Source organism: Macrotis lagotis, chromosome X (assembly GCF_037893015.1).
Source record: "Macrotis lagotis isolate mMagLag1 chromosome X, bilby.v1.9.chrom.fasta, whole genome shotgun sequence".
NCBI classification, from domain to species: Eukaryota; Metazoa; Chordata; class Mammalia; order Peramelemorphia; family Peramelidae; genus Macrotis; species Macrotis lagotis.
In genome coordinates, this window is record NC_133666.1 from 125359496 (window position 1) to 125371705 (window position 12210).

The window sequence follows — 12210 nt, forward strand, 5'->3', positions numbered from 1 at the left end:
AGCAGAAAATTTTCTGATTTACTCCATCATCTCCCTTAAACTAAAAAAAAATCTTAATGTTCTAGAAGAAACAATATCAATAGGTGGAGAGTTCCTTGCCCACCACTTTTTATAGATGGGAATATAATGCCTCTCCTTCATTAATCAGAACCTCCCTGTTCAAATACTCTTCTGACAAAACACTATCCTCTTCTCTTCTAGTGATGCATCTCTGTTACCGCACATAATGGGTAGAGACTAGGAAAAGGGACTATTTATTTCAGACTTAGCTTGCAGATCCATTTCCCTCTGAAATCTTTTGCTGACCCCAGTCAGAACACCTGGGAGCTTATGCTTTCAGCCTTTGTGTTTGAAGCATTAGGTCTGAGGACATGGAGGAGTGGTAGAAAGTGGCAGAAAGATAACAGGGGACTGAGGGTCAAGGGAACAACAGACTGCCATTCAGTCAGTGCAACTCAAAAAAAGGTTTTGATTAAATGGTCTCTGAGATTCCCTTTTAGTTTTAGGAGTTTGGGGTTTGAGTCACAGAAATGAGCAAGGCTATGGAAAGAAAAAGTTGGGAGTTATGTATATCAGTAGAGTTGCTGATATTCTGTCCCCTTATTTCCTAGTATATTTCGTTGCTTCCTCTTTTGGTAGGAAAATAAAAAATAGTGTCTTACGGGGGGGGGGGGGGGGGGCGGTGAGTAGATGTTTTTGTCCCAGGTAAAAGTTAAGTTTTGTGTTACAAATGGAGAACAGAGTGTAGAATCCAGAAGTCATTTATCTTTAGGCCTTGTTTTAGGATCTTGTTTTCACATAAAAAAAAAGCATTCTGAACTTAAACACCAAGTAAAACTAGCCTCTCCAAATGCATTGTTTGTATTTATTTTTTAATTTTTTTTTAGTTATCAAGTATTTATTTTTTTCTCTTCCCCATCTGCCCCCACTTCACTGAAAGAAAGAAAACCCAAAACTCTCATATCAAATACAGTCAAGCAAAATAAAATCCTATTTTGGTCATTTCCAAAAATACGTCTCATTATGTATTTTTAGTCAATCACCTCTCTGTCAAAAGATAAATAGCCTTTTTTCACTGCCTTATGCTTTGAAATTATGGTTGAGCATTGCATTGATTGTCCTCAAATCTTTCAAAACTGTTTGCTTTATGATACTTTTACAAATATTTGTAGATAGCTGTATGGTATGTACATTTATCTATATTTATCCATTTATATTTGGTTTTGGGTTTTTTTGTTTGTTTTTTTAGGGTTTTTTTGTAAGGCAAATGGGGTTAAGTGGTTTGCCCAAGGCCACACAGCTGGGTAATTATTAAGTGTCTGAGACCAGATTTGAACCCAGGTACTCCTGACTCCAGGGCCGGTGCTTTATCTACTGCGCCACCTAGCCACCCTATCCACTTATATTTATAAAGAGAGCAAAAAACAAAAGGAGAATATTTTATGAATATAAATCTCTATTATGTGAAGCTTGTTTTTTGGATCTGAGCTAGAACTAGAAGAGGGACCTCAGGTCTCTATCCCCTCCTTTTGCAACTGAGATCATCCAGAAAAGTTGGGCAGCTAAGCACAGTGGTTAGAGCACTGTAACTGGAGTCAGGAAGATTTATCTTTTAAGTTCAAATCGAGCCTCAGATACTTATTCCTGGTCAAACCACTTCACTCTGTTTGCTTCAGTTTCCTCATCTGTAAAATGATCTGGAAAAGAAAATGACAAACACTCCAGTATCTTTGCCAAGTAAATCACAAATGGGGTCAAGAAGAGTCAGACACAATTAGAAAAAATTGAACAGAGAAATCAAGTGACTTGCCTGAGGTCACACAAGTACTAATAAGTATCAATTATGATTTGAAACTAGATTCTCTGTAGAGTTGGTATTATTTGTACTGCACCATCCAATCCTATAAGTCCCTTCCAGATCTTATCTACAAACCTAGGTTGGCTATGCTAGCTTCTTATTACAATTCCAGAGGCATCCTGATAATAGGGCTTTGTCCTAGAATGGTTGCCATCTTGAGGGCAGTATCATTAGATGGGCCTGGGTTTCCAAGGTCTCACTTTAGAACTATGGGTGTGAGTTAAAACAATAACATAATGTTAGCCCTGGGTCAAGGAATAAATGTAGTTTACCTAGGGATGGTTTAGACAGAGTACCAGCTAATCTAGCTTTTTGAGGGATGGGAAGAAGTAAAAGGTATGACTTTTTTGAATAAGCCTCAGTCACGGATAGTTAATCCAATTCTAGGCCAAGTGGAACATTGAGGTTGGGAGGCAGGAGGGGGAGAAGAGATGTATGTTTTGATTTATTAAAATCTTTGCCTTTATCTAGGCCCATTCAAATGGCAACCGGAAACAGTATGAATCCGATGAAGATAGTCTGGGCAGTTATGGAAGGGTAAATAATAATATTTCTTCATAAAGAATTGTTCATTGTTATATATTGAAAAGTGCTTTGTAAACTGGAAGCTGCTATGTATCTGCTATGGTTATCCACTGGCCACTCCCTTTCACATGACCAGAATCATCTGGTTTACAGGGGCACCTTTCTGTCCTTTGGGTCTTTTTTCCTCCCATTAGTTCTTTTTCTGGAAGAAAAGGTACTATAACAAGTTTCTATTCATGCTTGCAGAGCGAGGCTCTGTGAAGGATACAAAGAGTTGTGACATGTTTGCTGTCCTCAAGGATGATAAGTCTAATTGGAGGAAGCAAGATAGATGGAAAAAATAACAGTACTGGACAGTAAATGCCTAAGAACTATGGGAGTTCAGAAGAGTTTAAGATGGTTTTCCACTTTGGAAAGAAAGGAAGGAGAGGTGAATTTTGAGGAATGGGTAGGATCTGAATGAGTGGCAAAGATAGGAAGGGCATTCCAGATGGAGAAAATATTATGAATAAAGGCACCTTTGAGGAGTAGTGAATAGACCAGTGGAGAATGTATATATGGGAATGATGAGAAATAAACCTAATCTTCTACAAGTTAATTTTTTAAGTCTGCCAGGGACTCATTGGCTAAAGCAGATCCTATCCTGAGATTTTCATTTCCTACGTTGCTTCCTACTTTTTGCACCTCATCCAACACATACTTAGCTGGCTAGTTCCATTTTAAAACTTGGCCTCTCCAGCTTGTTGACCTAGATCATAAACCTCTTCTTCCTTTCAAGTGTCCATCTTGTTTTTTAAATACTGGGCCAAAGAATAGCCAAGAAAAAAATGGGGTTGACTTCAATTGAGCTGATTACCTTGAAGATGGATTTGATAATTTTATTTTTACTGTTATTGCCTTTATGGTGATTTATTTATTTTTTTTAATGGAGTTCAAGAGAAATTAACTGAAAGTCACCAGTGGTTATAGAATTAAGACAACATGTTTGGTGTTGGTTTTTTGGGAGCTGTTCCCTGATTGGTCTTGTCCCAAGTCTAAAGACTTTTTATACAGTGGCTGCTTTCAGGATTGCCAAATGTTTTTGTCAATTGCTAAAATGTTCCATTTTTTCCATGTTAACTGAAGTGGTGTATTGGGGTGATTAGGAATGGAGTGGTGTAAGTTTGCAACAGCCCTATAAACTTAGTCCTTGCTTTTTTCCTCATACCAACCCAAGAGTTTGTGAAGAGGTGTCTTTTGTGCTGAGGTTTCACCAGCTCAGTGAGGGTAAAAGTGAAATGCATTAATTCCCAGAGCATCTCTCCTCTTTCAAATATAAATTTTGTATTATATTCTCTTCTTCCAGGTCAGTGTGGAGAAATGGAATCTCTATAACTCTGCCAGGCTTCACCTCCAGAGGCCATCTTGTGTTGCTGTGGAAATGCAGAGACTTAATGATCTAGACCTTGAAAAGAAAATCGGGAAGTCCATTTTGGGGAAGGTATTGGTGATATGCATTTGAGAGAAAAGAAAAAAGGTGTGTGGGGGGGGAATCTTTTGCTTCCTACCAAGGGGAATCTGTCCAGCTAGCACTAATCTGATCATAAACAGTTTCTCTAAAGATTCACACTGCTCCTTTGCTAATCATTTCCTCCTGCAGGTTAGCTTCCATGTGCTATCTGGGTAGGGATAAGTTCCCTTATTAGAAGTAGCAGCCAAACTGCATCCTCATAAGCCCTAAACACTGTGGTCTATGGCAGGTTCACCTGGCCATGGTGCGATACCATGAAGGGGGGCGCTTTTGTGAGAAGGACCAGCCCTGGGATCAGGAGTCAGCCATCTTCCATCTGGAGCATGCAGCAGATCTGGGGGAGCTTGAGGCCATTGTGGGGCTTGGGCTCATGTACTCTCAGCTTCCCCACCACATCCTGGCTGACGTCTTCTTAAAGGTAAGAGATGGCCAGTCCAGGACCAAGGGGATGATGCCTAAATGTTGCTGTTGCTAAGGTAACAACCCTATTGAATGATGGGTGGCAGTGTCACCTCTTTTATTATTTTTGGAGAGTTAATATCTCTGTTTCATCCTAGCTGGAAGTTCACTGGTCATCCATCAGCCCAATCTGGCTGATTATTGGTATGGATTCTTAGACCCGCTCTATTTCCAACCTGGGTCTATTTAGCCCTCTTTAATCAACTTAAATATCAGTTCTTTCCTCCCTTCTCCCCTTCCTCATCATATTAGTGTCAGACATAATTTACTTCATCCCAGTAGGCACCTATTTCAATCTCCCCCATGCATGGCATGGTTTACATGATTCACCCCTCTGTACCAGACTATTGATAAGATAATTTTTGATATGAAAACAATTACAATAATGACTTATAATTAAATAACACTTGAATATTTTCAGAGCACATTATCTCATTTGATCTTCCCAATCATACTGTAAGGTCCCAGTGAAATTGGTTACTATTATTCCTATTTTACATGTAAGGAAACTTAGGTTAAGCCTCAACTAATTTTTAAACTTTTATTTTTATTTATTTCATTAAACATTTCCTAATTACATGTAAAAAAATTTTAAAATTCATTTAAAAAATTTTTTTGAGTTCCAAATTCTCTCCCTCTCTTCTTCCCTTCCCCCTCTTTGAGAAGGCAAACAATTTTATATCAGTTATATATGTGAAGTCATGCAAAACTATTTCCATATTAGTCATATTGTGAAAGAACTATAACTCAGTATACCTTTGGAATTGTAATAAGAAGCTAGCATAGCCAACCTAGGCTGGTACATAAGATCTGGAAGGGACTATAGGATTGGATAGTGCAGTACAAAATAATACCAGCTCTACAGAGAATCTAGTTTACACAATAAAAATAAAGTAGAAAAAATTATGCTTCATTCTGCATTCAAGTTTCATCAATTCTCTCTGTAGGGGTATAGCATTTTTCATCCTGGGTCCTTTGGAATTGTTTTAGAATCATTGTATGTATCAGACAGAGTAGCTAAGTCTTTCACAGTTGATCATCCTCATAATATTGATATTACTGTGCATAATGTTCTCCTGGTTCTGCTCACTTCATTTTTCATCAGTTCATATGTCTTCCCAGATTTTTCTGAGACTATCCTGTTCATCATTTCTTATAGTACAACAGTAGTCTATCTTAATCATATAGCACATGTTCAGCTAATTCCCAATAGATGGGCATCCTCTCAATTTCCAATTCTTTACCACCACAAAAAGAGCTTCTCTAAATATCTTTATATAAATAGGTCATTTTTCCTTTTCTTTGGTCTTTTTGAAATGTAGACTTAGTATTGCTAATGCTTACACTGGATCAAAGGGTATAAATAATTTTTAGCTCTTTGGGCCTAATTCCAAATTGTTCTCCAGAATAGTTGGATCCATTCACAGCTCCACCAACAGTAGTTAGTCCCCATTTTTCCACACACCCCCTTCAACATGGCATTTTCCGTTTTTGGCATTAGCCAATCTGATAGGTATGAGGTTGTACTGATAGGTGCTTTAATTTATGTTTCTCTATTTAATACTATTAAGAACATTTTTTCATATGACTATTCATCGCTTTGATTTCTTCTTCTGAAAACTCCCCGTTCATATCCTTTGACCAGTAATTTAATTACCTGGGTAATTAAAACCATAGCTGTTTAAGTATCAGAGGCAAGATCTGTACCCAGGTTCCTCCTGACTATTAGGAAGTCTGGCACTCTCTCTGCCATTACCTCCTAAGGACATGCAAAATCCGGCCTTAGACATTTAATAATTACCTAACTGTGTGACCTTGGGCAAGTCACTTGATCCTGTTGCCTTGAAAAAAACAAAAAAGTTTAGGGGTATAATAAACCAAAAAAGATGATAATCATCACCTTTAATCTTCTTTCTTAGCCTTTTACATTCTGTGACATGCCTGTAAATTTTTTGATTTACCATGGGGAAAATTTACACATTTTATTGACCAAAAATTTGTGAATAAGGGAAGCCAAAGGTAGAATTATGAGGAAAAATGTAACTGGTTTTTATACACTACCAGGTACGATTGCAAAAGACCAATATGTTTTGGCATGCTAGTTGGGGAAACACTGTGGACTTCTGGATTACTTAAAAAAACAAAACAAAACCATGGGTCTCATCTAGACAACATCTTAATGAACACACAGAAAAAGTGAATGCAACTTCCAAAGGGGTCTCCTTTACAACTAGTGCCTTCTCAATCAATCATTCACCCATCAAGCATTCAGTACTTACTAAAGAATACAGAGGGAAGTTAAAGGCAAGAACAGGCCCTGCCTCTAAGGAGCTTACATTCTATTGGCAAACGACTTATATATAACTCAGTATATTCAAGATAAATGCTGAGCCAAGGGATGATAACTTTAGAATGGAAGACACTAGCAATTAGGAGGATTTATATTTTGCATTTCTCTCCACAAAGTCATAGGATTGGCCTGGCTTCTGAAACACTGCAAGCAAAAAGTCCTTTTGGCAGGAGAGAACTGAGTGAGAAGGAGGAATGGCAGCTTTAACAACATGAAGTCATCAGTTTTTAAGCCAGGGCCAGATGCTAGATGTGGAAAATCACTATTAATATTGTTTGTACTGAGGGAAGCCTGCTGGCTTGAATTTGGCTAGTTTCTTCTCAAGCATTTGCATGTCTTCTCTTTGTCTTAGCAATAAATAGATTGAGATTGCCATGGTCCCTGCTTAATGGAATCACCAAAATAGACATACTGTCATAAAAGGAGGGAACCTACTCTTCCAAACATGTATTCCTAGCAGCTTCAGCAAGGAGATTATCACCAGTGTCCAGCATGATCATAGCACCATAAATTTAGAACTGGAAAGGGATTCCTGTTTTGCAGTTTGGGAATTTGTTTTGTTTAATTATTCATATTTGTTGTAAGTACTTAGTTCTTTTTTTCTTTCCAGTGGAGGAATATGAGGGATGGGACAAAGGAAAGGGCATACAAAAAAAAGAAATGGAAAAGAAAGGAAAAAAGGGTCATTGAAACATTTGAAAAGCCATTGGGCCCATCCTCTTTCATTTTATAAATGAAGAAACTGAGGCCTATAAAAGTAAATGATTTATCCAGTTCCACACAGCTAGCAAATTCCTGATGCAAGATTCAAATTGAAGTCTTCTCTACTCCCAAATACAGTACTTGGAGTGGCTAATGAAATTTATTGAATTTAACTTAAAAAAAAAGAAAAAACTTAAGTTATTAGATTCCCTGAACTTCTTTTTAAAGCATGATAGAAAGAAAGAATGAAAAAGAGAAAAAGAAAGATCATAAAAAATATATATGTACACATAAATAATATTTTGGGTGTGTTTGATAGGAGTCGGAAGAGAACAGAACAAAAGGATTTGATTACTTACTGAAGGCTGCAGAAGCAGGTGACAGACATTCTATGATCCTGGTGGCAAGGGCCTATGACACAGGCCTGAATCTCAGCTCTGACAGGTAACAATAAAAATTTACATTTATATCGAGCTTGATACTTTTCTGATTACTAACCCTACAAGATAAATATTGTTCATCTGTCACCCCCATTTCACATGCATGAAGAGAGAGCCAGGAAGACCTGGGTTCAAATGGAAGCAAGTCATTTAACTCCCCAACCCCCCCCCATTCTCCCAAAGTCCTGGGTAACTCTAAAAGCTATAAGTTTCAAAGAAGATGCTCACCTGCATTAGTAGAGGGCATTTCCTGAGTTGTACTCTATTCCAATGGAATTACAGATATAGTCCCTATCCCTATATGTAATAGGAACTAGGCCTTCTTTAGTCCTGTGAGTGCTAAAACTCAAACCCAGATCTTCTGACTCCCAAGTCTGGCTCTCAGTCTACTGAACCACACTGCTTCTTCAGGAGAAATGTTGAACGTGTATAGTTACAGTTGCTGAAGAATCACCATAGATTTCAAAGATCCTGTCTTGCAGTTTGGGAATTTGTTTTGTTTAATTATTCATATATGTTGTAAGTACTTAGTTCTTTTTTTTCCAGTGGAGGAATATGAGGGATGGGATAAAGGAAAGGGCATCCAAAAAAAGAAATGGAAAAGAAAGAAAAAAAGGGTCATTGAAGCATTTTTGAAATACACACTAAGAAAGCTATAAAGAATCACAGACAGCTTTGAAAGTTACATGTTGATGATTAATATAGAAATATGTTTGATCTGATTATACACGTATAGCCTTTATCAGATTGCCTGCTGCCTTGGGGAGAGGGGAGGAAAGGGAAGGAAAAAGAAAAATTTGTGACTCAAAATTTTACAAAAATGAATGTTGAAAATTATCTTTACACATAGTTGAAAAAATACAATTAAAGTTACATATTAAATTTATTATATAGGTAAATATTTAAAAAGAAAAGCAAAGTACACATAATAGAGAACCACAATTTTATGTGCAATCCACAGGAAATACCTGTATTATTTGGTGTTTAAGTTTCAAATAAAAATTTGTTAAAAGAGAAAACATTGGTCTGAGAGTGAAAAGATCTAGATTCTAGTTATGAATTTGCTCTTAATCTGTGGGCCACTTGCCCTCTCTTTTCTTTCTTTTTTTTTTCTTATTCTGTTATTTTATTTTGTTTTCAACATTCATCTTTTTATAAGCTTTTGAGTTCCACATTTTTTGACCACCTTCTTTTTCCTCCCTCTCCCCATGGCAGTGAGTAATCTTATATCAATTGTACATGTCCAATCCTGCTTAATTTATATCCATATTAGTCATGTTATGAAAGAGGAATTAGAACTAAAGGGGATTGAGTGAAGTGAACAGAACCAAGAGAATATTGTACACATTACAACAACATTGTGGAAGATCAGCTATGATAGATGCAGCTTCTATTAACAGTTCAGAGATCAAGGACAATCCTGAGAGACCTGCTATGTACAGTGCCATCCACATGCAGAGGAAAAAACTATGAGGTCTGAATACAGAACAAAGCATACTATGTTCACTTTTTTAAAACTTCTTTTATGTTATTCCTTTCTTTCTCATAGTATTTTTCTTTCCCCTTAGTTCCAATTCCTCTTTCCTCACTTGACTAATATGCAAATGTTAAACTGATTGTACATATACATATACATATACATATACATATACATATACATATACATATACATATACATATACATGTACCAAGCTATTTGTGGCCATGAGGAGAGGGGAAGAAGGGAAGGTGGTAGAAAAATGTGGAACTCATGAATTTGCAAATGGACAAATGTTGAGAAACTACCATTGCAGGTAAATGGAAAAGCAAAATAAAATTTCAATTTAAAAAAAGAACTGAAGGAGGAAAAAACCATGAGAGAAAGAAGTGAACATAGTAGGCTTTGCTCTGCATCCAGACTCCATCTTTTTTTTTTTTTTTTTTTTTTTAGTTTTTGCAAGGCAATGGGGTTAAGTGGCTTGCCCAAGGCCACACAGCTAGTAATTATTAAGTGTCTGAGGCTGGATTTGAACTCAGGTACTACTGACTCCAAGGCCAGTGTTCAATCCACTGTGCCACCTCCCCCTCCATCATTTTTCTATGGATGTGGATGACATTTTGATCATTACACAAAGTTTTGCCTTCTTCAGGCAGCATCAGTTCATGTAATCTTCCCAGACTTTTCTGAAGTATTCCACTCATCATTTCTTCCATATCAATAGGACTCCATAATATTCATATACCATAATTTGTTCAACCATTCATCATTTGATGAACATCCCAATTTCCAATTCTTTGTCACTACAAAAAGAGCTGTTATAAATATTTTTGTACATATGGATTTTCCCCTGTTCTTAGTATCTCTTTGTTACTCTCATTTCTTTTCTTTTTTTTATTTTTGCAAGGCAATGAGATTAAGTGACTTGCCCAAGGCCACACAGCTAGGTAATTATTAAATGCCTGATATTGGATTTGAACTCAAGTCCTCCTGACTCCAGGGCCAGTGCTCTATCCACTGTGCCACCTAGCTGTCCCTGTTACCTTCTATTTTCCAGAAAAAATAATTTTCATTTGAAGGTAGTGGTATCACCTGTTTGACAGAATTTGGGATCTCTGTATGATCAGTAAGAATTTGTTAAAGCATGAACTTGTCTTTTTTGAGTTGCCATATTTTCCAGAAACTCTGGATCCAGTATAAATATGCAGAAGGTTCTAAATGTGTCAAGGACATCCCCAACCCTCATAGCTAACATAATGTGTATGAAGCTCTTATTGCCTATTGATGGCACATTATGCTGTTTTGCATAGCCATGATGTTTTTGATCTCCCATCCTCTGAGCAGACATTACAAAGTTATATCTTTAGTAATGATTGATGGATTTTTCATTGATACTTGTATTCTCTCTCACACCCATTTCCTCTCCTGCCCAAGGATGTTCAGTTTTGAAAACACAGGGTTTAAGGGACAATATGTGAGTGTATATACAAATTTATGTATATATATATATATATATATATATATATACATGCATTTATAAAATTTATATATTGTAACTATCACACACACACACACACACACACACACACACACACACACTCACACACACTCACACACTCACAGGGTATATACTAAAGCCAGCTCATACTCCTAGAGGCCAAAGATTAAATTTTCAGTTTGAATATTTTTATATTAGAAATCAGTAAAAGCTACAAATCAGGGCTTGATTTATTGTATTGTTGATTGTATAGACTTAGAAAGTGATCAAGTAAATGTTACTAGTGCAGATGAAACTTATGTTCCTTGCCCTCTCTATCTCCTCCCCCCATCCTGTTATTCAGTTTTTACTAGCAGACCGCTGTCTGTACCCAGAGAAGACAACAAAAAGATCCAGGCCACTCAGGGAGTGAAGTCTTGACCTGTTTTTCCTTGCTCTAATCTCTCCTCCCTATTGAGCTAAAGTGAGTAGGAAAGTTTTAGTAACAGTCCCCTCAAAGGCTGTAGGTGGTGATTTGATTGTGGGATGAGAAACTTGTTACCCACTAAAAGGCCTTAGAACTCAGATCAATGCATTGACTTACCTTAACTCCAGAAAAATGATAATGAAATATAATATAATTTTTAAAAATCTCTTTTTGGTGGGGTAGGGGGTAGACAGAAGGGGAAAAGCAGTTAGGGTTAAGTGACTTACCTAGGATCACACAACTGGTAAGTTTCTGAATCTAGATTTGAACTCAGATCCTTCTAACTACAGAATAAGTTCTCTACCCACTAACTGCCATCTCTACCATCTAACTGCCCCACCACATAATATAATTTAATATATATTAATATAATTTGATTAACAATTATAATATAGAAATATATTAAGAATATTAATATAATAATATAATTAATTCAAATGGAAATAATTAACTATATTTTTAATAAAATGTATTTACCACTAAAATCCTCACAAGGTATGTTGGATGCTATTTAATGTTTCGGGAGAATAATGTGTACAGTTAGCAAGTACTTGAGTGACCTCATTCATTTTGGCATCCTTACAAAAATTTGTCCTCACTTTTGGTAGAAGGACTATAGGTGCAGAGTTAGACCCATGCTGTCAGACATGGTTCATTTGTCCAGTTTGCTTCACAAAACTTTTTAGTTACAGAGGAGGGTTCTGATTTGCAACAGCAATATTTTTTTTTAAAGTCATCTTTTTATTTTTTATTTTATTTTGTTAGATTTTTCAAGGCAATGGGGTTAAGTGGCTTGCCCAAGGCCACACGGCTAGGTAATTACTAAGTGTCTGAGGTTAGATTTGAACCCAGGTACTCCTGACTCCAAGGGCAGTGCTCTATCCACTGCGCCACCTAGCCGCCCCAACAGCATTATTTTTAATGC

General features: G+C 36.7%; 1 protein-coding gene across 1 annotated transcript in view; it reads left to right on the forward strand.

Annotated features, from left to right (window-relative positions):
- Window positions 1–12210, forward strand: part of EEF2K (eukaryotic elongation factor 2 kinase) — an 84376-nt gene that overhangs the window by 54074 nt on the left and 18092 nt on the right. Inside the window, exons 13-16 of the mRNA XM_074206153.1 lie at window positions 2330–2395; window positions 3729–3863; window positions 4123–4311; window positions 7724–7848. Of these exons, the coding sequence (XP_074062254.1) occupies window positions 2330–2395; window positions 3729–3863; window positions 4123–4311; window positions 7724–7848 (515 nt within the window). The remainder of the gene's footprint in view (window positions 1–2329; window positions 2396–3728; window positions 3864–4122; window positions 4312–7723; window positions 7849–12210) is intronic.